The 23068-nt window shown below is 34.1% G+C and overlaps 1 protein-coding gene across 2 annotated transcripts in view; it reads left to right on the top strand.

The window, feature by feature from the left end:
• Positions 1 to 23068, top strand: part of LOC127564420 (ankyrin repeat domain-containing protein 26-like) — a 132370-nt gene continuing 109302 nt past the window's right edge. For both annotated transcript variants that reach the window (XM_052000944.1, XM_052000943.1), the window contains exons 1-10: positions 1 to 1101; positions 3379 to 3412; positions 4506 to 4605; positions 6666 to 6873; positions 10183 to 10798; positions 13060 to 13191; positions 15317 to 15381; positions 16954 to 17047; positions 18207 to 18306; positions 20326 to 20539. In XM_052000944.1, coding sequence (XP_051856904.1) covers positions 953 to 1101; positions 3379 to 3412; positions 4506 to 4605; positions 6666 to 6873; positions 10183 to 10798; positions 13060 to 13191; positions 15317 to 15381; positions 16954 to 17047; positions 18207 to 18306; positions 20326 to 20539 — 1712 coding nt within the window. In that variant the 5' untranslated portion in view covers positions 1 to 952. The remainder of the gene's footprint in view (positions 1102 to 3378; positions 3413 to 4505; positions 4606 to 6665; positions 6874 to 10182; positions 10799 to 13059; positions 13192 to 15316; positions 15382 to 16953; positions 17048 to 18206; positions 18307 to 20325; positions 20540 to 23068) is intronic.

Below are 23068 nucleotides of genomic sequence, written 5' to 3'. Positions count from 1 at the left end.
CAGTCCATTCCTTTTTAAATAAGTTTTAAGTTGTTTGGTTTGGATTTGTTTGCTTTTTGTGTTCTTTGTTTTTCATGCATTGATCCCAAATGTGTTTTGTTGTGCCTAGTCCTCGCCTTTGGAGGGTCAATTAAACATTATGTGTTATTGTATATTTGAGCACATATACTACTTCCTATCATCGCAGTTCTTTCTCTTCTCTTCTTTATGGTAAACATCTGCAGTAAACATCATCAGTTGCCATTTTTCGCCATAATGATTTCTCTCCTCTGGAAATATTCTGAGTGTCTTTCCTAAAATATATCTCCCAGGAATGAATATGTTCTTCAAACATGTTCTGACCAGGACATAGTATAAGGAACGTATCACCTCCCTCCACCTGGATTCTATGAATTCTTAGAATTCCACCTACAATCATATTAATTAAGACTTTCTCCTGGTGGTGTTGGCACATACCAAGCCTGCCTTGATAAGTCCCTGATATTTTGCACACAAATTGTATAATCACAACAACCTGCTTTTATAAGGCTGATGTTTACTTAGCCCAATGATAGGCAGGAAATAACCATAGTAGGTGGAGAAAAGGTTGGGCAAGAAATAAGCAGCACCTATTTCTAGGCTAGTGAAGCAAATATCTGACTAGAATGGGCCTTGTATTCTGAGCAGTGTGAGAACTTTTGTTGGATTAAGACTGTAGGCCTGAAGGTGAAGAAGCTTTACAGGCAGACAATGCAATTTAATGCACCGCAAAAGAAGGGGACCATTAAAAGTTTATGTTCTAGGGAATGATATGAACAGCATCTTAGTTAAGGAAGCTTAGTATGGAAGTAAAAGAGAAAGAAAAATACATGTCTCCCACTGTTTTCTTAGAAGTTTAGAGTAAAGAATTATTTAAAGATCACCTCATGGATGTTTTTTGTTTTGTTTGTTTTGTTTTGTTTTTTCCCCTGCAATGACATGCCATTTCAGGAAAAATGTAAAGAAGCCTGGAAATGAGAAGTGGATTTCCATGACTTGTGAAAAGGTGAATTCTTCATCTGGTATCCTACTCCATAGTCCTGATGACAGCACCTTAAGTAAGACAGATCATTATGCATTCAGGTAAACTAGTACTGGACAAGCTCATAGAAAAAATATTAGCAATGTGTGCTTTTTCTCATTGTAGAAGACTGTTGTCCTGATTTTCTTTGTTCTACTAGTTGAATGTTCTCTCGAAGTATTCTGTTGGTGTGAGACATTCACTGTAGGAATGCCAGGAAAGCTGATTATTACTGGTTAAGCTAGAGGGCCCAAACTTCCCTTTTATAAGCTCATGCCCCATTATTTGCCACTGTTTGATGGTTAACATTCTCCTTTTCTCAGGTATAGGGAACCTGCCGCAGGGATAATGCACTGCTCCTTGTGGTGACAGGACACAGCAGGATTGACATTGGTCTATGAAAAGTAGTTTTCACCCTACAAGCCCAAACATTAGTAATAATCCCAGTCTTGTAGTGAGAAGATTTAAGGCTCAAGTCTCCAGTCTCCTAATGCTCTAGCACAGATTGAGAAGTGGAAGGCACTGCAGGGGTCATGTAGTCCAGGCTCCTAAGTGGTTTACTCTCAGTCATACCAGTGAAAAAGAGGAAGAGCTGGGGTTTGAACTCCAGATTGAGTTCACTTTCCACTGTACCACAAGGCCCATTTTAGCGGTAGAATCTAGGACATATCACACACACATTTCTTTGTAAAATGGAGATGATAATACCTGGCTTATCAGCAGGATTGTTGGAAGGAAAGTTCTTGTGCTATAGAAACATGAACTGTCATTATTCATCCAATGAATCTATGATGTTTCTTGTGCATGCAGCCGAGTATTCCGCTTTTATTGCTTTTATTACAATAGTCTTCACTGAAAAGAGATCATCTTTCTGGACTTAACAATAGCTATAGAGACAATGATGGGGGATATGGCTGGGGAATAGTATAAAATCTATTTAACTTACCATTATTTTTAATGCAATAGTTGATTAAAATCCCTGAAAAGAGAGAGAAGCCATTTTCTTCATCTACACTTTAACCATAATTTACTGATTTCAAACTTAGTTTTCTCCCTCTAATTTATAGGACATATCTTGTTATTTTTTTCAATACCTAGAAAGAGCCAGTCATTCTTTCACAGAATTTCTGTCTTTGAAGTTTGTAATTTTAAATAATCACATTTAAGTTTCATACTCGAGTATTAAAGAGAATTTGTGGATAGTTTTATCAGCAGGAGTACTTTCTCTAGAGGGGAATATCATGGTTTCCTGAGTCATTTCCACATGTTTTCTTCCACAAGGGGTCCATTTAATATGCTGGTGTAATTTGTTTAAAAAGCATTAGTTACTTAAAATGTGAAGACCCTTATGCTAGGCTGTGGAAAAATAAAAAGATCAATGAGATTACTATCTGACCTCTATATTTCAATATAATAAAAAGAAGCCTAGGTACATATAATTTGAATGACCAAAAATATGATTTTGATTACCATGCTTAATATTTTATAAAAGTTATATTAAAGTGCAAGGTACTAGACATAATGTTTCTGGATGGCACAGTTTACACTGACAGTCATAGTTTTCTGTTCCTATTCTTGTCCTTTTAGAATCTTGATAACAAGCAGTTTGGGACATAAACAATTGACAAAATAATTCACTGGCATTCTATTACAATTTAAGATTTTCTGACCTTTATTTTGAGAGTATTCTCAATTTTTTAATTAAAAAAATTCAGACATTAATTCAGAATTTTTTTATTTCTTTTAAAAAACTTTTCAAGGGAGAGGCTAACAGAAGGAAAAATAGAGGTATAGAAATGTGATGGAATAATATTATAATGACAACAGTATGGTAAAGACAATTTTGAAATATTTAGGAACTCATCACTCTTAGCACCGTAACGAGCCACCATGATTTCAGATGACAAATGATGAAACGTGTTCCTTGACTAGATAGCTAAAGGATTCAGCGTATAGAAGAAGACAGATTTCTTTTTTGGGGGACACAAAAATTATTTTTTTATTTTACTCTACATATTTGCAAGGGATTATGTATTTTTCCTAATTGTAAAGAGTTTAAATAGAAGGGTAAAAAAATAGATTTGGGGGAATTAAAACATAAACATTTTTAAAATAAAATTTGCAAAGCACATCACAAATACTTTTCCAGAGGCAAAAGTAAACATTTATTTAAAAAAAAATGTGGCTATAAGTTTAATACTATTAGATTAGGTGGTTTATATTATTGACTAGAAACATAAAAAATATCATATGATTTTGAAATATGTATTGAAAATCAAATAATTACAATGATACACTTTTATTTATATTTATAGTAAAATAAATTATTTGTCTTTTAGGCATGCCAAGAAAACATTAAATGAAAATAATAAGGTACTGTAAAAACTGCTAAAATATATATATCTTAATTTAGAAAATAATACTATTTTCAATAAACCAATAGGATCCCTTTTCTGCATTACGAAGCACAGGAGTATTTAATCAGAAAAAGGATATATTTGGAAGGAATCTTCAAGTGAATATGTCCATTGTGGATGTCAGAAAACTAATTATGTTGCTGACTTTTCTCTCATTTCCCCCATAAATAAAATGAAGATCATTTACTCTCTGTAAGAGAGAGCTGTAAGGGTCCATAAGAGAGGCCAGGCAAGCACTGTTAGGATATAACACAGGTCTCTGGCTTGGAGATCCCTGGATGTGATGAGCTATGAGTCATAGGGACTCCCTTCCTGGTTGGGATCTCCAGCATCTGCGGGAAGCCTGAACACTCTGAAATCGCATCAGGAACAGGAAATGTCTCCATTTCTGACTGGCTGTGCCTGTGACCTCATGGACCTGATATAAGGTCAGTGGGGCAGGACCCCGACCCTTTTCATCTGGAGCTCTGCCAAGGAGAAGGAGCTAAGAGAGTGCAGGAGGTCTTAAGAGTAGCATGTGAAGCACGTGAAAGTTCTGAAGCTTGCCTGCATAAACTCCCAGGTGCTCCATTGTGCTTAAACTGCATCCATGTGAGATAGCAGCCAGAGGATTTCTGAAGGCCTCAGGAAGAGGCATGCTTGATATTAATGTTTACCAAAGATTTCTCTGATGCCCTGGGAATTAGGAGAGACTGGCAATAGCAAATGCATTTATAGCATGTTGCAGATATCATGATTAATTTGTGTTATTTCTCATAAGGTTGCTAAATCAGCTTCTAGGTGGCTTAGTGAATAATGAAGAAGACCTGAATTTGAATCTGTTCTTGGGCTCTTGGCTAACTAAGATTCTGGACAAATCACCGAATCTCTCTTATAGCCTGTTTACTCATTTGTAAAATAATTATGTGTAGTGCTTTTCTCAAGAAATTTTTGTGAGGATAACTGCTGTGAAAAGCTTAATGTGCTATAGAAATATTAGCCATTGTTATCATTTTCATTTTATAATAATTTTACATAAACTTATTACTTTACCTTTATGTATTCTATAGGACAAAGGAGAGATGTCTGAAGATACACTTGATGACATCAATCAATCACTTGAAAGCAATAGAAAGTTTTGTAATTTACCTCCCTCAAATTATATCGAGGGTAAGAATCGTTTTCAATTTTCTAATGGAATACCAGTGTTAAACAGAAACCAAATGTGCACTTATATCCAGGAAGATAACACAAGTTCTATTCCATTGACCCATAGTAAGATAGAGGTGACTTTGTGTTCTCTTGGAGGCTCTGGCATTGACCTCTAATGTGTAATGTCTGGCAGAGTTTGCCAAGCTAAAAAGGATGATTTGGGCTTCAGGGTGATGATTTTTCAGCTACAAAAGTTCTCAAAGATGAGTTACTATTTGTTTCAGTGCCAAAAGAATTTCGTATCTACTGTGTGCCAAATACACAAATTTGAGAAAAACAAAGTCCTTGTCCTCACAGAGTGTGCAATGTACTAGAGGAATAGAATCTACATAGATAACTCTAGTAGGAAAAAATAAACAAATAATATAATAACAAGTAAATAAAGAGTACAGTCATAATGCTATGTGAAGGTTAGAGTGGAAAAGAATACCAGCTATCAAGAATAACAACAACTTTCTGAAGGTTTTATGGATGGGTATGAGTTCATTAGGTCATGGGAGTCCAGGAGAACTGGAATGAAAATTTCAAACATGGAAATTGTGAGCAAAGAGACAGGAGAATGACAGTAAATTCAGTTTCACAAGACAGCATATAGCAAAAAGAAGTAAATATGAAAAGATAGGCTATTAACAATGTAGGACGATTAGCATTGTGTATATAAACAAATCATGTAATCTTGGAGCTTCATTTTCTTAATCTGTAAAAGACTTACTTCACAGGATAATTTTGGGAAAATTATTTTGTAAACCTGTATGTGCTAGATTATTTAATGTGTATTATACATATAGCATGCCAGCATAAAGTGTACGAAGGAATTTCACTTTGTTAATAATAGAAAAGTATTGAAGAAATTGAGATCATTAAGTGATTAAAGGGATCTCATTCATGGAAAGAATGGGTAAAACAGTAGAATCTTTCTCTAAGTGACCAAAAGTAGTAACCAATCTTACAAATTTTCTGCCTAGTTTTTATAATATAAAATATGCTTCCTTATATAAGCATGGCACATAGGATATTGCACTAGATATGATATCATGAATACTTAAGTACAAATCCTTTATTATCTCCTTATTAACTGTGAATCTCAACCAATCCTCTAACTTGTCTGTGATGGTTTCTTCTTTTGATTTAAATCTTGCAACTTAGATTTCCCCTACTGATCTTGTCAATGTCAATCAATCAATGTCAACTTCAGTACCCATTACAAGCAGTACCCAGAACAGCCCTGTTCTCCCCTGCAACCTTGCTGTTTCAAATCTGTTGAACAGTGAATCAAATGAAGAATTGAACGTTGCCCAGGAAAACCCCATAACCAAGTCTGTTAAATCTGGAACTTGATAAAATATACTTTTCTAATTCTGGGGTTAGGTCTAAATTTAGCTATCGTTCCTGCTGGAGAATAAAGTGCCTGTGTTTGGTGGCAGTTATTTTCCTTAATGCTCAGATGATCTTTTTAAAAATTTCTTCTGGTGTTTCAGTTATATGTTGTTAAAGTTACCAGAAGTCTGGCTAATGAATAAATGAGGGAAGGATTTTACTGTATGTGAATGATTTATAGTGTAAATCTCTAAAGGACAAGAAGTGTTTACATGAAACAATTTGAGGTAAAACACATTTATGATACTTTTAAAGAAATTTAGCATATTTGTTATTTATAAGTATAAATTACAAGTTAAATATATAATGTATTTTATTCATCATATTGTTCCCCTTCATCAGTACGTTTAATTTTCACATATATTTTCTTATAGTAAGAGGAATTCTGAGGTTTAAATAGTTTTTTTTTTAATAAAATAATGTGTAACTTAGACATTCTGTTTAGCTGTCTAAAACAACCCAAGGTAGGTTATTTTAAATTTAATTTAAATCTATTGACAAAATGTTATTTTAGTAAAATCTTAGGATTTGTATATGGAGACTGTTATATCAGTGCCAAAGTATCTACATTCTATATATATTGCTACTGCCCGATAGATTTTGAAATCCTAATACTTGTGTTTTTCTCTATACACATTCAGATGACATTCCAGAAAAAAGGAAAGTACTTCCTGTAGCTAAACCATCAGTAGAATTTGTAAATTCAGAATTTACAAAACTCAAAAGAACTGTTCAGGATTTACAAAAGATGGTTATTGGAATGCAGGAAGAATTGTTCCAAAGAAGGAAAAGTAAAGCACAGTTAGCTAGTGAAAAAGCAGAATGTGAGAAAGAACTCTGTAGAAGCAGGTATGTATCTCATTTGTTTAAATAAAGGTTTGAAAGCATTTCTCTTACAATGAAACTTTGTGATGGAAAATTTGAGGTTAAGAAATGAAAAAAGAAAAATCTTTACAATAATATAATGAGCCCCACAATGAATCCCTTTTACTTAATGCGGTATGATCCATCTTCCTGTTTGAAATACTTTCCAATGGGTGCCCACTCTTGTTTCCTCATGTTATTTTTGAAGCACAGATTGTTCTTAATCAACATGTATTTATCAAGTACCTTGTATGCGCCAAGTACCGTTGTGGGCACTTAGGCTGAAAGACAAAAATCATCTTTTTATCGGGAATTTACATTCCATACAAGAATACTGAATGCAAATACAAATGTGAACACAATAAAGTCACAGAAATTTGGAGCAGGAAGCAGGGCATAGTTTTCAAAGGAAAGTAGTAGCAGCAACTTCATGTAGAAGAAGGTAGGGAAGCAGAATTTCAATAGACACAAAACATTCTCATGGAGGGAGGAGGTTAGAAAAGCAGCAGTGCACTCCAGGCTGAAAAGGTACCCTGCACAAGGGTGTGGCTTTGGGAAATGGAGTCCTGTGTCCTGGTGGGTAGAAGCAAAAGAAGAATACTTTCGACTGTAGACTGCAAGAAGGGGAGTAATATCTAATAAGGTTAGAAAAGTAGATTCTGTTTCTGATATGCCATAAATATCTGCTTGTTCAAATTCCTCAGTAAATGTCCTAGTGCCCTGCTATATGCAGAATACTTTGTGAAACTTGAGGGCAGATAAGAACATGACATGGCCTGAGCTGTCACGGAGCTTACACCCTTGGAAATGGTACTGTTTCTCTTGGTGACCTTATCAGCTCCCCATGAGTCCCCTTCACACCCTTGTGGAGGAATGATTTCCACAGTGATATGTACTCAGCCTTAGTCTCTCTCTTGAGCTCCTTCCATATGTCACTAAGGTTGTTGGGACATCTCAAATGGGATGAGCCACATGCATCTTGACCTTGACCTAACTTGTCTTTTCTTCCTAAGCTCTCTTCTCTTCTGAATGTCCCCGTTATCAGTGACAGTGCCTTTCTTCGAGTCACCCAGGACTGCAACCTTAATAACATTCTTAACTCCTCGTTTTGATAATGACAAATTTTCTGCCGTTTGAGCATCTCTCGTAACAGTCCATTTCTGTCTAATAACAATCAATATAATGCAGGCATTCTTTGCCTCTTGCTTATATTATTGCACTTGCCTTCCTCTTTCTTTCTCTGAATGAAGACCTTCCACACACTAATCCATTCTTCAAAGCTGCCAAAGTGATTTTCCTCAAGCATCAATCTTACCATGTCATTTCTAATCCTCTTCTAGATGTATTGGCTCCCTCTCACCTCCAAGATCAAATAAAACTTCCTTTTCTTGCCTCTTAAAGGCCCTCATAATTTTGCCCTTTCCTGCTTTCCCAGTTTTCTCACACTTTAATCCTTTTCCTAACTCTGAGATCCAACTATACTGGCCTACCTGCTATTCTTTTTCTTTGTTTTAAGAGCTTTTCCCCCTATGGTCCACGAAGACTTGTTTGAATAGTTATTTTTTAAACATTTTGAGTTCCACATTTTCCCTCTTCCTCCTCCTTGCCCCCCCTCTTTAAAACAATAACCAATCTGATATTGATTCTTTAGATCTTGTCATGTAAAACATATTTCCATATTAGTCATGGTGTGAGAGAAGAAACAATTTAAATGGGGAAAAAAACCATGACACATCGAAAGTGAAAATTGTATACTTTGACCTGCATTCAAGCTTCATCAGTTCTTTCTCTTGATGTGGATAGCATTTTTCATTATGAATCCCTTGAGAGTATCTTAGATCATTGTATTGCTGGAAAGAGATAAGTTATTAATAGATGATCATCACCCAATATTAATGTACAGTGTGCTAATTCTGATCATTTAACCTTTTACTATTTCATATAAGTCTTTCAATTTTCAGTCCCATTAGAAATGAAGTGCCTTCTTTTCTGATGTTACCTCTCAGATATTCGACATGTAACTTGCTTTCATGAATGTTATTGATTTAGAACATAAGCACCTTGAAGGGAGGGATTTGTGTTTTTGACTTTGTTTATATGTCCAGTGCTTCACACAGTACTTGGTACATAGGAAGCACTTAGTGAATGCTTGTTTACTAATAATGACTGACTTATTGGCAGTTCTATAATATACAATAATCGTTTATAAACAACATGCATAATCTCCCTTGACTTTCCTATGGGAGCATTTGAGAATGATTTCTCCCTCACAATATAAACTGTTCTTTATCTTTTCAGTAAGACAATCAATCATCCATACGCTTCTAATCCAACACTGTTGAATGTTATACTCCTTATTTGTTAATTATAATTAATTTTCTCATTTATCATTGACATTTATGAAAACATTGTCTCAATACCTCAATCATGGAGGATTGTGAAATACTGAAAATAATAAGTCAACAATAGGAAGAACTTTGCACGTCTCTAATCAAAGTAGGTCTTCTTAGTTTTCATTTCAAATTCTGGTTACCACTCCAGAGAATTGTCTTCTTCAATATGAATAGTATAGGCAGGATTCTTCACTCCTCAGTGATTCAGACGTCTCCATTTAGCATGCAGTCTGCATCTTCAAACCTTAAAATAGCCGTAAAAGCAGACAGTAAGCAGAAGCTTTGACTAGTTTTGGACTTGAAATACTGGTAGATGTCTTAAAAAGTAACAAAAGAATTTTGATGGATTCGGCTCTTTTCAGCAATAGGAAGTTTTTCAGATCAATTCCAGTAGATGTGATAGAGCCATCTGATGCAAAAAGAGCATTGTAGGGACTGAATGTAGGTCTCAACATAGTACTACCTTTTATTTTTTGTTTTGCTTGTTGATGTTTGCTTGTCTTTCTTTCCTTCTCATTTTTTCCATTTTTGATCTGACTTATTTTTTTGTACAACATGATACATATGGAAATATGTACGGAATAATTGTACATGTTTAACATACATTGGATTACTTGCTGTCTAGGGGAAGGGGTGGGGGCACAGAAGGAAGAAAAAATTTCAGCAACAAGATTTTGCACTATCTTTGCATGTATTTTGAAAATAAAACTTATTTAAAATGCAATACAATAGAAAAAATATTAAATAAAAAAGATTCCTGAAAATTAAAATGAAAGTTTCTCTCACAAAGTTCACTGCAAAATTTCCTCTTGATTATTTTATCCATTTTAGTAATCTTTCAAGACTATATAACACAATTACTTGCAATCTTTTTTTTTCCAAATGCGATGCTGAACTCTAGATTGGAAGGTGAAAAACAAAACAGAGAAAAACTACAGGCACAAATTCATCACCCTTCTTGTGCAAGTTCTGCTGTGCTTGAACAGGAATATCAGACATCAAAAGTAAATCTTCAGCAAGAACAAGATGAGTGGCTTCTTTTAAAGGTGGAGCTAATAGATAAGATTGACATCCTGTCAATTCAGATTTCTAAAAGTGAAGATGAGATCTACCAACTACATAATGCCCTTAAAATGAACACATTACTTTTAGAAGAAATACAGAGAGAAGTTAAAGAGTGGAAAGATGAATTAAAAGAACTCAGAAACGAAGATCATATAGAAAAGAAAAAATGGAATAGACCCCTTTTAAAACAAGAGTCCCTGCCAGAAACATTAACCCAAAGGCAGAAGAAAATCACGCTGTCTCAGGAACCATTTGAAGATTCCCAAAACAAAGCGGTCTTCATATCAAAGGGTGTCCAGGTGCCCTTTAAGGATAGCCCTATGACTTTTTGTGCTGACACTGAGAAAAAAGATCCTGTGCTAGAAGAGAGAAATAAAGAGTCAATTGATGAGATAAGTATCCCTTTAAGAGAGAAACTACGTAAACTTGAAAATGAGGAGGCAAAAAGAAAGGTAGGTCCTTAAATGTTGTCTGACAAACATTTAATATTTTGAAATGAATTTCAAAGTTATTTTGATCAAGATAAATTAGGAATTTGAATTTTCAGCGGGTTTCTGATTTTAGTAACTTTCACTGTAAAATTTCTGAATGCACAAAAGGAGAATGAGGAAGCATTGATGATAAAAATCAACCCAACATCCATTTTTGTAGATAAGATGACACATTTTGATGAAAAAATATTGTATAGGTAGCCCATGAAATTTTAAAGGCATAGTAGCGCTTAATGAATGTAGATGGAGTTAAGCACTTGTAAGTAAATACTGATCAATCTGTAATTCTAATAATTTACCTAGCATTTTCTGTAATGCTGCAATGGAATCAATTGTTAGAAATGCTGAAACAAGATAAATCCTGAAAAAATATGCTAGGCATAATGTAACAATTCAAATTAGTCGTCCAAATTGAGATACTGTAGGACATTACAGTTACCTTTTTCATAAACATCGAAACATGTTTATCAATCTGACTAGTTTTAATTCAAACTAATATGAACTGATTTTAGAAATATTAAACAGTTGATCATGTTTTAAATCAAATCATAAAGCTTACTAACTGCTTTTCTTTAGAATTTAGGACAAAATTCTCTTCAAAAGACTGTGATGGTGCATTAAGAATTAATTGTGGTATGTGGTAATAAAGCCATTTTTTTAAAATGTGCTTTTGAATCCCTACTACATATTTGTTATTTATGTCAGTATTTTTTTTCACTGTTTTTACTAATACTTCTTGCATAATATCTAGAATCGCAGTTTTAGCAACAGGGCCTTTGATTTACTGAAAATAGTTAGCTTTTTATTGTCTAATAGTAGGGCTCATTTTCTGTGATGCTTATCATGTTTGCAGTGAGTGGAAGACTACCAACTATAGCACTGTGTAGCCATTTCAGATGAAAAAAATTAGATTCTCCATTTAGTTTTTATGATCAGGTGGTTGAATCTATTCATTTCATAGTGGAATTTAATGTTTTTGTAGTAATTCGGTTAATTTTGCTGATTGTCTTTGACAATTTTACATTTGTTTCTTTTAGCTTATTGCCTTTGAAATATTGCTAGACTTTAGTTGATTTTTTTACAAGAAAATGAATCGTATCTAATGAGATAGAAAATTTTAAATGTATTTTACTTTTTAGTTACACTTAGTATATGATAATTTTCTTAATTTTATAGTGAAAATACACAGGGTTTTTATAATGCATGAATATTAATACACACAGTATCTTTGTATTTTGTGTGTACATTTATGTATCTCTGTATGTTTGTATGTTGGTCTTCTACTAAGTTAGAGAATGAAATGAAATTATTTCCCTTTTGTAGTGACCTTGCACCATACTGTATATCCATAACTGGAAGAGCTACCATATCTTCTATAATTTTCCTCATTTTCTGTCCAAGACTGGAACCAGGAGTCTAATTTATAACCTTGTATAAAAAGGAACTGCTTTAAAGACGTAACCGGGATAGCATCCCTCTCCCCTCCCTCCCCCTCCCCGTTCCCCTTTCTTCCCTTCCCCCTCCCCTTTTTTTTTTTTGCTTTCATCAAATTAGATTAATCCCTTTTATCATGGCTGACAAACCTAACAGTGCATATGATCATTCTGCAGGGCAACTATGAGAGGAAAGAAAATGCATCTTCTTCTTATAAGTACCCTTATTCATATAAGGGCAGATGCAAAGAACTTTTTCTGAAAAATAGAAAGTAAAAAACCTAATGCTTCTATCAGATATAAGAAACTATATATTCTACCCTCCACCATTCCCCCACCTTCCCATGTGAATTGCACATGAGAAGGTTTACCTGCTACATGGCTTTGAAGGTATTTTATTTCTGAAGACGGAATGGGGAAATCAGACTGAAAGGAATGGTTTATGATGAGCAAGCAAGATGATAGCATTTGGTCCATGCTTGAAAGAAAGATGTGTGATATAGGGAGAAAAACTTTGTGGTTCTACAAACCAAGTGCCAATCCTTTTCTCAATGACTACTTTTATGACTTAACTTACTTAACCTCTTTGGGTCTTAACTTTCCTCAACTGCAAAATGAGGTGGTTGCCTTAAACAGTTCCTAAGACTTTTCCTAAGAGTATTCCATGATAATCATAAATACATTCAGGCAAGTAAAATATTTATTTCATATAAGCTATGTGAAATACTGCTATATTGAATATGCTATATGAAATCAGTAATAGAAATTCTACATACATATTTCTATCAGGATGCAATAAGAAAGCTTCCACAAGAACTTGCAGATTCCCAAAAAATGAGTTTACAAGAGATTCTGTCTCATCAAACAGTTTTATACATGAAGCAAAAACTACAGGAGAAAGTAGATGAAACCACAAATCAAGTTAGTAATTTGTCATTGATTAATGGAAGGTTTTCAGTAGAATACTTTTTAAACCAATAGTATAATACATTTTCTGATAATTGTGCCTGTCATTTAAACTAACAGAACAAGACCGATAACATCTGCCATTTGTACCCATTTATACCATTTTCATATTGGGATAATTATTTTCCCTCATAATATCCTTACTGAAGAATGAGATTTTTTTGACTGAGTAATAAGTATATCATACATTCAGATATATGGATGTGGGTGTGTATGTAAATATATCTATACACACACACACACACACAAACACACATAGGCTACTTGGTGGAAATATGAATAGAACTTTGCATCTGAAGTTGGAAAGATCTGGGTTCAAAAGTGGCCTCAGAAAATATGGGGAAGTTACTCTAGCTTTCTTAGCTTCTTTAACTGGAAAATGAGGCTAATAATAGCATCTGTCTCCCAAAATAGTTGTGGGAATCAAATGAGAAAAGAAATCTGAAGCACTTAGCACAATGCCTGGTGCATAGTAGGTACTTAGTGAATGCTTGTTTCTCTGCTCCAGAAAGATAAAAGTCAATATTTTCAGTCATATGTAAAAGGAAACATTATCTCATATATTTTGAGTAACATCTCCTAATGTTGAGAACCAGTTCTCTTACTTGCTTAACTTCAGTGTAATCGTTTTTACTAAGAAGTAGTTTATTTTCTTTTTTCATATTGGTATTTCTGGTTTTCAGAAATCAATATTGGAATGAAATAAATTTTGTTTCCCAAATCAATTTTTTCCTCTATCACTCAATTCTCTTTTATTTCCCCCCCATTCCTTTTGGAGCACATTGATTAAAATATTAACTTTTTAAAAAGCCCTTGTGTTGAAGCTGTCATCAAGGAGCTAGATGTGGACTGAACTTCATAAGGAATCACAAGGAAGCAATCAGTCTGTGTCTATATAAATGAACTCAGTAAAATGCATTCACAGCAAACTGGCACTGTTTCTTCCCTTTCTTCTTTCCCTGAAGTACCTAAACTATATAAAAACTGGGTAATTTTCTTTCTTTTTTTTGTTCAATAACTAGTCTATCAATTAATGAATATCAGTTCTATGAAATATGCTATGGTAGTTTCTGATTAGGTTAACAAGAATATGGGAAAGCCATGCTCTCTTGTCCTTGAAGAATTTAAAGTTTCACTGAAAAGTCAGTGCAAAATAGGGAACATTTCATTACAATACAAGGTATCGTGGAAATAAGCACCAAATGAGTTGTTATATAAGTAAAGTAAGCATTTATTTAAGAGAGCAAGAGTGAAGGAGACAGAGAGAGAGAGAGGGAAAGAAAAGGGGAAGGGGGAGAGGGAGGAATGGATGGAAGGAGAGATGGAGGGAGACCGAGAGATAGAAAGAAAGATCACTGTGGTTTTAGGTTAGATCAGCGAGTACTCAATCTAGTCTTCTCACCAACATGAAAAAAAATACCCATTTCTAAATTTCTAAATTAGCACCTCTGTTGAAAGAGCAATTGCCAAATAGCTAAATTTAATAACATATTTAGATAATTGCATAAATATAATTTGTCAAAAATCTACATCGGAAAGTTACTTTTCCAAAGACACTTTTCTTTGAAACATGTATTTGTCCTTTGAGCAGCAGTTTCATTATGTAGCTTTATAATCAACAAGCATAACCTTGATCATTTTACTCAAGACATCTCTGGTGTAGTGTATTGGTTTGGAATTAAGAAAAATAGGTTCAATTCATTCTCTGTAATTTCTAGCCAGAAGACCCCAAGAAACTTTCTTGAGTGTATTTACCTCAGACAACTCATTAGGGTTTCTATTCTAGATGGCTGTGATCTACACTAACAAAGTGCCCTGTGCTATATTTTAGTACATTTTACATATTGGGTGTATATGCCAATCTAAAATGAAAGTGTATTAAATATAGTCACATTTGGAATATAAGAATACATAACTTTGTGTCTATGCAATGGGCTACTACTTGATGGACTAGTAAAATTTTAGGAAATTTTAATACTTATGTACAGGCATCACTAGTTCAGAGTTAAGGATAAGATTGTGGTTTAATTTTTAAAGTTGAAATATTTGAAACATTTTGTTTGGGAATTTTTTGCTGCAGAAATCTCAAGAAGAGGATAAGCAGAAACTGCAGTATCTTAAGGAGAGGGGAGATTATATACAAAAGTAAGAGTTTAAGCATTTTTACAATTTAGTGTTATGACTAGTAGTAGAGCAAATCAAAATTCGCAATAGAACATAATGTAAATCTACTTTTTCCAATGGAAAAGAGAAATAATCTGCTTAAGTAGAACTTATTTTGAGATGAATGAATAAATAAATTGAACTCAGCATTGGGAATGTAAATATCAAAAGTATCTTGGACTTCAAGCATTATTTACCTCCTATAAAGTGACTGACACTTTGGTCCTGAGAGTTTCAGGGAAGTAGATTGCATGACATGTTCCAAAATAATTGGTGTTTATGTTGGCACTTTTTTCTCGTGCTGCACTTTGATCGTAATGGAAATCATCAGCAGAATTTCAAAGGATAAAGCATATAAATTATTGCTAGAAAATGATTATTTTCCCCCTCAAGATCTAGACTTGAAGCAGTGTAATCTAATGTATCGACAACCTGCTTCCAAATCATGGAAAGTTTTGTTAGCTTTGTAGATCTGACTTATTTGCTGTGTATCATGGGCCAGTCACTTTGTTTCCCACAAAATTCTCTAACTGCCACAGGTACACACTGCTAGAAAGTGTTTCCTCATGAAGAGTTCCCTCTTTCAGTCAAAAGTTTTTGTCTTATTACATGTCCCCCAATAAAATGTCCCTTCAAAAAAACATCTTGACTAATTGTGCCTTATGAGGATTTTCCCCCTAAGAATAACATAATGTCCTTTTTTTTCATATCCAATTGCTAGCATAGCATATAATTATAAGTTAACGTCTAAGGAATGATCAAAACACAGATTTTCTTTAACAAAAAAGACAAGTAGCTGATTTTTTTGATCTCTAGAAACAATCATAAGGGAATTGAATTAAGTAAGGAGAGTTCAAACTCTGAGTCTGTGACTCTGAATCACAATCTGAACCTCTCTGTGCTGGAAGGAAACTTTGGAAGACATGAGCTTGCAGGTGTGAATAGGTGGGTAATACTTTCCTACACTAAGGAAATCACAACTCCCCTCCCACACTGTGACTTCAGATCATGATTATGTATGTTTGAGAGTATCTTAAAAAAAAAAAAAAGATATATTTGTCTAAATAATGTCATTGTATGATAGGAGTAATTATATGCAAATATAAGTTTCTTAGAAGGATGTCTTAGAAGTTTTCCTGATATTTGTGTCCCAGATTCCAAATAGTACCTGTACTTGATCTCTATGGTTTTGCATATTCCACAGTATGGAATTTACCTCCACCTCTTGCAATCCCTAGCTCACCCAGTCAAAGCTCACCCCCCAAAAAGCACTGCCTCTTCCACAAGCCTTTCTCTGTGTTCTTTTTTAACTCCTTACTTCAATTACTTTATATTTACTCCCAGTATTGTGCATTCATTTATTTACCTGTGCATGTTGTGTTCATTGGAATAAAATGAAATACCTTAGGAGGCATTTTTTACTTTTCTCTTTAAATCTAACTTCCAGTCTTTGCAAGTGAAATGCTGAACCTTATAAGAAACTGTTCAATTAAATTAACTATAAAAAGTTCTTCAAAGTTTTGAATTGTTGACAATATATTCACTTACTTGTAGGCTTAAAATGGAAAGTGCCATATTTGAAGATTCAGAAAAGCAGCAAGTGGACAAGACCGAAAATTTTCCCAACTGTTTTTTGCAATTTCTTCTTGTAAGTCATCTGTGGAATCTAATTTTTCTCATATGAAAAATACTTACTTTAGGTGGTAGATTACACTGCTTCAACAATTCTAAGTTGAGGGAAATCCCATTTCTTATTGTTTTTTTTTTTCTTTTAAATAGTTTTTTCACCTTTGCATAATCTTACATCCCACATTTTTCTCTCTCATCTCCCCCAATATATCAAGCAATCCAATATAAATTAAACATATGGAATCCTTGTAAACATATTTCCATATTCTTCATGTTAAACAAGAAAAATCAAATCAAAAAGGAAAAATATGAGAAATAATAAAAATCAACCAAACAGAGGTGAAAATATTATGCTTTGATCTACATTCGGTGTCCACAGTTTTCTTTCTGGACTTGTATATCACTTTTCCTCACAAACCTATTGGCATTGTCTTGAATCACTTCATTGTTGAAAAGAGCCTAGTCCACCACAGTGTTTCATCGCATAATTTTCTTGTTACTGTGTACAATTTTCCCTTGGTTCTTCTTGTTTCACACAGCATCTGTTTATATAAATGTTTCCAAGCTTTTCTAAAATCAACCTGTTCACTATTTATTTATAGAATAATACTTCATTGTATTTATAGACCATAATTTATTCACCCATTCCCCAAGTGATGGGCATCTACTCAATTTCTAGTTTACAGGAAAGTGCAAAAGGGGCTGCTGCCAACTCTTTTGCACAAGCAGATACTTTTCCCTCTTTTATGACATCTTTGGGCTACAGGCCCTAGCAGAGACACTGTTGAATAAAAGGGGATTCAGAGTTTGATAATTCTTTGGGCATAGTCCCAAATTGCTCTCAGGCAGATATCGTGAATAATTTGTGTTTCTCATAAAGGTGCTAAATCAGCTTCTAGGTAGGGATGTGGCTTAGTGAATCATCACAAAGATCTGAATTTGAATCTGTTCTTGGGCTCTTAGCTAACTCTATGATTCTGGACAAATCACCTAATCCCTCTTATAGTCTGTTTACTCATTTGTAAAATAATTATGGGTAGTGCTTTTCTCAAGAAATTTTTGTGAATATACCTGCTGCAAAAAGCTTAATGTGCAATAGAAATATTAGCCATTGTTATTATTTTCCTTTTACAATAATTTTACATAAACTTATTACTTTACCTTTATGAATTCTATAGGGTGGAGGAGAGATGTCTGCAGATACTCTTGATGACATCACTCAATCACTTGAAACAGACCCAGAGAATTGTAATTTACCTCCCTCAAATTATATCGAGGGTAAGAATCGTTTTCAATTTTCTAATGGAATACCAGTGTTCAACAGAAACCAAATGTGCACTTATATCCAAGAAGATTACACAAATTCTATTCCATTGACCCATAGTAAGATAGAGGTGACTTGTGTTCTCTTGGAGGCTCTGACATTGGCATCTAATGTGTAATGTCTGGCAGAGTTTGCCAAGCTAAAAAGGATTATTTTGCTTCCGGGTGATGATTTTTCAGCTATAGAAGTTCTCAAAGATGAGTTACTATTTGTTTCAGTGTCAGATACACAAATTTGAGAAAAACAAAGGCCTTGTCCTCAGAGTGTGCAATGTACTAGGGGAGTAGAGCCTACATAGATAACTCTAGTAGGAAAAAAATTACAAATAATATAATAACAAGCAAATAAAGAGTACAGTCATAATGCTATGTGAGGTATAATGTGGAAAAGAATATCAGCTATCAAGAATAAAAACAACTTTCTGAAGGTTTTATGGATGGCTATGAATTCATTAGATCATGGGAGTCCAGGAGAACTGGAATGAAAATTTCAAACATGGAAATTGTGAGCAAAGAGACAGGAGAATGACAGTGAAAATCCAATTTCATAAGACAGCATATAGCAAAAAGAAGTAAATAGAGAAAAGATAGGCTATTAACAATGTAGGGCGATTAGCTTTGTGTATATAAAGAGATCACTTAATCTTGGAGCTTCATTTCCTCAATCTGTAAAAGACTTACTTCACAGGATAATTTCGGGGAAATTATTTTGTAAACTTGTATGTGCTAGATTATTTAATGTGTGTTATATATATTGAATGCCAGCATAAAGTGTAGGAATGAATTTTACTTTGTTGATAATAGAAGAAATTGACATCATTAGGTGATTAAAGGGATCTCATTCATGGAAACAATGGGTAAAATAGTAGAATCTTTCTCTAAGGGACCAAAAGTAGTAACAATCTTACAAATTTTCTGCCTAGTTGTTATAATTCTTCCATAAGCATGGCATATAGGATATTGCACTAGACATGATATCTTGAATACTTAAGTACAAATTCTTTATTATCTCCTTATTAACTGTGAATTTCAACAAGTCCTCTAACTTGTCTGTGACAGTTTCTTCTTTTGCTTTAAATCTTGCATCTTAGATTTCTCCTACTGTCAAAGTCAACTTCAGTACCCATTACAAGCAGTACCCAGACCAGCCCTATTTTCCCCTGCATCCTTGCTGTTTTAATTCTATTGAACAGTGAATCAAATGAAGATTTGAACGTTGCCAAGGAAAACCAAATAACCAAGTCTATTAAATCTGGAACTTGATATAACACACTTTTCTAATTCTAGATTACATCTAAATTTAGCTATCGTCCCTTCTGCAGAATAAAGTGCCTGGGTTTTGTGGCAGTTATTTTCCTTAATGCTCAGATGATATTTTTTAAACTTTCTTCTGGTGTTTCAGTTATATGTTGGTTAAAGTTACCAGAAGTCTGGCTAATGAATCATGGAGGGAAGGATGTTGCTGTATATGAATGATTTATAGTGTAAATCTCTAAAGGACAAGCAGTGTTTACATGTAACTGTTTGAAATAAAACACATTTATGATACTTTTAAAGAAATTTAGCATGTTTGTAATTTATAAGCATAAATATATGCTGTATATAATATATACTGTATTTTACATGTAATGTATTTTATTCATCTTATTGTTCCCCTTTACAGTATATATCAGTAAGTTTAATTTTTACATATTTTCTTATATTAAGAGGAATTCTGAGGTTTCAAATAGTTTTTTTTAAATAAAATAATGTGTAACTTAGAGATTCTGTTCAGCTGTCTACAATAACCCGAAGTAGGTTATTTTAAATTCAATTTAAATCTGTTGACAAAATGATATTTTGATATAATCTTCGGATTTGTTTGTGGAAACTGTTTTATCAGTGCCAAAGAATATGCATTGTAAATATCCTACTACTGCCCCATTGATTTTGAAATCCTAATATGTTTCTTTACTTGTGTTTTTCTCTATACAGATTCATATTACATTTGGGGGAAAAAGAAGGCATATGCTATATATAAACCATTAATAAAATTTAAAAATTCTCAATGGGCAGTACTCAAAAAAAACATTAAAGATTTAGAAAAGTTGAGTATTGCAATAAGGGAAGAATTGCCCCAAATAGGAAAACCTCAATCAGAATTAAAGACTGAAAAAGCAGAACGTGAGCGAGAACTTGATAGAAGCAGGTATGGATCTCATATGTTTAAATGAAGGTTTGAAAGCATTTCTCTTACAATGAAACTTTGTGACAGAAAATTTGAGGTTAAGAAATGAAAAAAGAAAAATCTTTACAATAATGTAACGAGCCCCACGATAAATCCCTTTTATTTAATGTGGTATGATGCATCTTTGGAATACTTTCCAATGGGTGCCCACTCTTGTTTCCTCATGTTATTTTTGAAGCACAGATTGTTCTTAATCAACATGTATTTATCAAGTACCTTGTGTGCGCCAAGTACCATTGTGGGCACTTAGGCTGAAAGAGAAAAATCATCTTTTTATCGGGAATTTACATTCCATACAGGAATACTGAATGCAAATACAAATGTGAACACAATAAAGTCACAGAAATTTGGAGCAGGAAGCAGGGCATAGTTTTCAAAGGAAAGTAGTAGCAGCAACTTCATGTAGAAGAAGGTAGGGAAGCAGAATTTCAATAGAAACAAGACATTCTCATGGAGGGAGGAGGTTAGAAAAGCAGCAGTGCACTCCAGGATGAGAAGGTACCCTGCACAAGGGTGTGGCTTTGGGAAATGGAGTCCTGTGTCCTGGTGGGTAGAAGCAAAAGAAGAACACTTTAGACTGTAGACTGCAAGAAGGGGAGTAATATCTAATAAGGTTAGAAAGGTAGATTCTGTTTCTGATATGCCATAAATATCTGCTTGTTCAAATTCCTCAGTAAATGTCCTAGTGCCCTGCTATATGCAGAATACTTTGTGAAACTTGAGGGCAGATAAGAGAAGAATATGACATGGCCTGAGCTGTCACGGAGCTTACACCCTTGGAAATGGTACTGTTTCTCTTGGTGACCTCATCAGCTCCCCATGAGTCCCCTTCACACCCTTGTGGAGGAATGATTTCCACAGTGATATGTACTCAGCCTTAGTCTCTCTCTTGAGCTCCTTCCATATGTCACTAAGGTTGTTGGGACATCTCAAATGGGATGAGCCACATGCATCTTGACCTTGACCTAACTTGTCTTTTCTTCCTAAGCTCTCTTCTCTTCTGAATGTCCCCGTTATCAGTGACAGTGCCTTTCTTCGAGTCACCCAGGACTGCAACCTTAATAACATTCTTAACTCCTCGTTTTGATAATGACAAATTTTCTGCCGTTTGAGCATCTCTCGTAACAGTCCATTTCTGTCTAATAACAATCAATATAATGCAGGCATTCTTTGCCTCTTGCTTATATTATTGCACTTGCCTTCCTCTTTCTTTCTCTGAATGAAGACCTTCCACACACTAATCCATTCTTCAAAGCTGCCAAAGTGATTTTCCTCAAGCATCAATCTTACCATGTCATTTCTAATCCTCTTCTAGATGTATTGGCTCCCTCTCACCTCCAAGATCAAATAAAACTTCCTTTTCTTGCCTCTTAAAGGCCCTCATAATTTTGCCCTTTCCTGCTTTCCCAGTTTTCTCACACTTTAATCCTTTTCCTAACTCTGAGATCCAACTATACTGGCCTACCTGCTATTCTTTTTCTTTGTTTTAAGAGCTTTTCCCCCTATGGTCCACGAAGACTTGTTTGAATAGTTATTTTTTAAACATTTTGAGTTCCACATTTTCCCTCTTCCTCCTCCTTGCCCCCCCCTCTTTAAAACAATAACCAATCTGATATTGATTCTTTAGATCTTGTCATGTAAAACATATTTCCATATTAGTCATGGTGTGAGAGAAGAAACTATTTAAATGGGGAAAAAAACCATGACACATCGAAAGTGAAAATTGTATACTTTGACCTGCATTCAAGCTTCATCAGTTCTTTCTCTTGATGTGGATAGCATTTTTCATTATGAATCCCTTGAGAGTATCTTAGATCATTGTATTGCTGGAAAGAGATAAGTTATTAATAGATGATTATCACCCAATATTCATGTACAGTGTGCTAATTCTGATCATTTAACCTTTTATTATTTCATATAAGTCTTTCAATTTTCAGTCCCATTAGAAATGAAGTGCCTTCTTTTCTGATGTTACCTCTCAGATATTCGACATGTAACTTGCTTTCATGAATGTTATTGATTTAGAACATAAGCACCTTGAAGGGAGGGATTTGTGTTTTTGACTTTGTTTATATGTCCAGTGCTTCACACAGTACTTGGTACATAGGAAGCACTTAGTGAATGCTTGTTTATTAATAATGACTGACTTATTGGCAGTTCTATAATATACAATAATCGTTTATAAACAACATGCATAATCTCCCTTGACTTTCCTATGGGAGCATTTGAGAATGATTTCTCCCTCACAATATAAACTATCCTTTATCTTTTCAGTAGGACAATCATTCCATGTGCTTCTAATCCAACACTATTGAATGTTATACTCCTTATTTGTTAATTATAATTAGTTTATTTTCTCATTCATCATTGAAATTTATGAAAACATTGTCTCAATACCTCAATCATGGAGGATTGTGAAATACTGAAAATAATAAGTCAACAATAGGAAGAACTTAGCACATCTCTAATCAAAGTAGGTCTTCTTAGTTT

This window comes from Antechinus flavipes, chromosome 5 (assembly GCF_016432865.1).
Source record: "Antechinus flavipes isolate AdamAnt ecotype Samford, QLD, Australia chromosome 5, AdamAnt_v2, whole genome shotgun sequence".
NCBI classification, from domain to species: Eukaryota; Metazoa; Chordata; class Mammalia; order Dasyuromorphia; family Dasyuridae; genus Antechinus; species Antechinus flavipes.
This window is presented reverse-complemented; position numbering and strand designations above follow the sequence as displayed.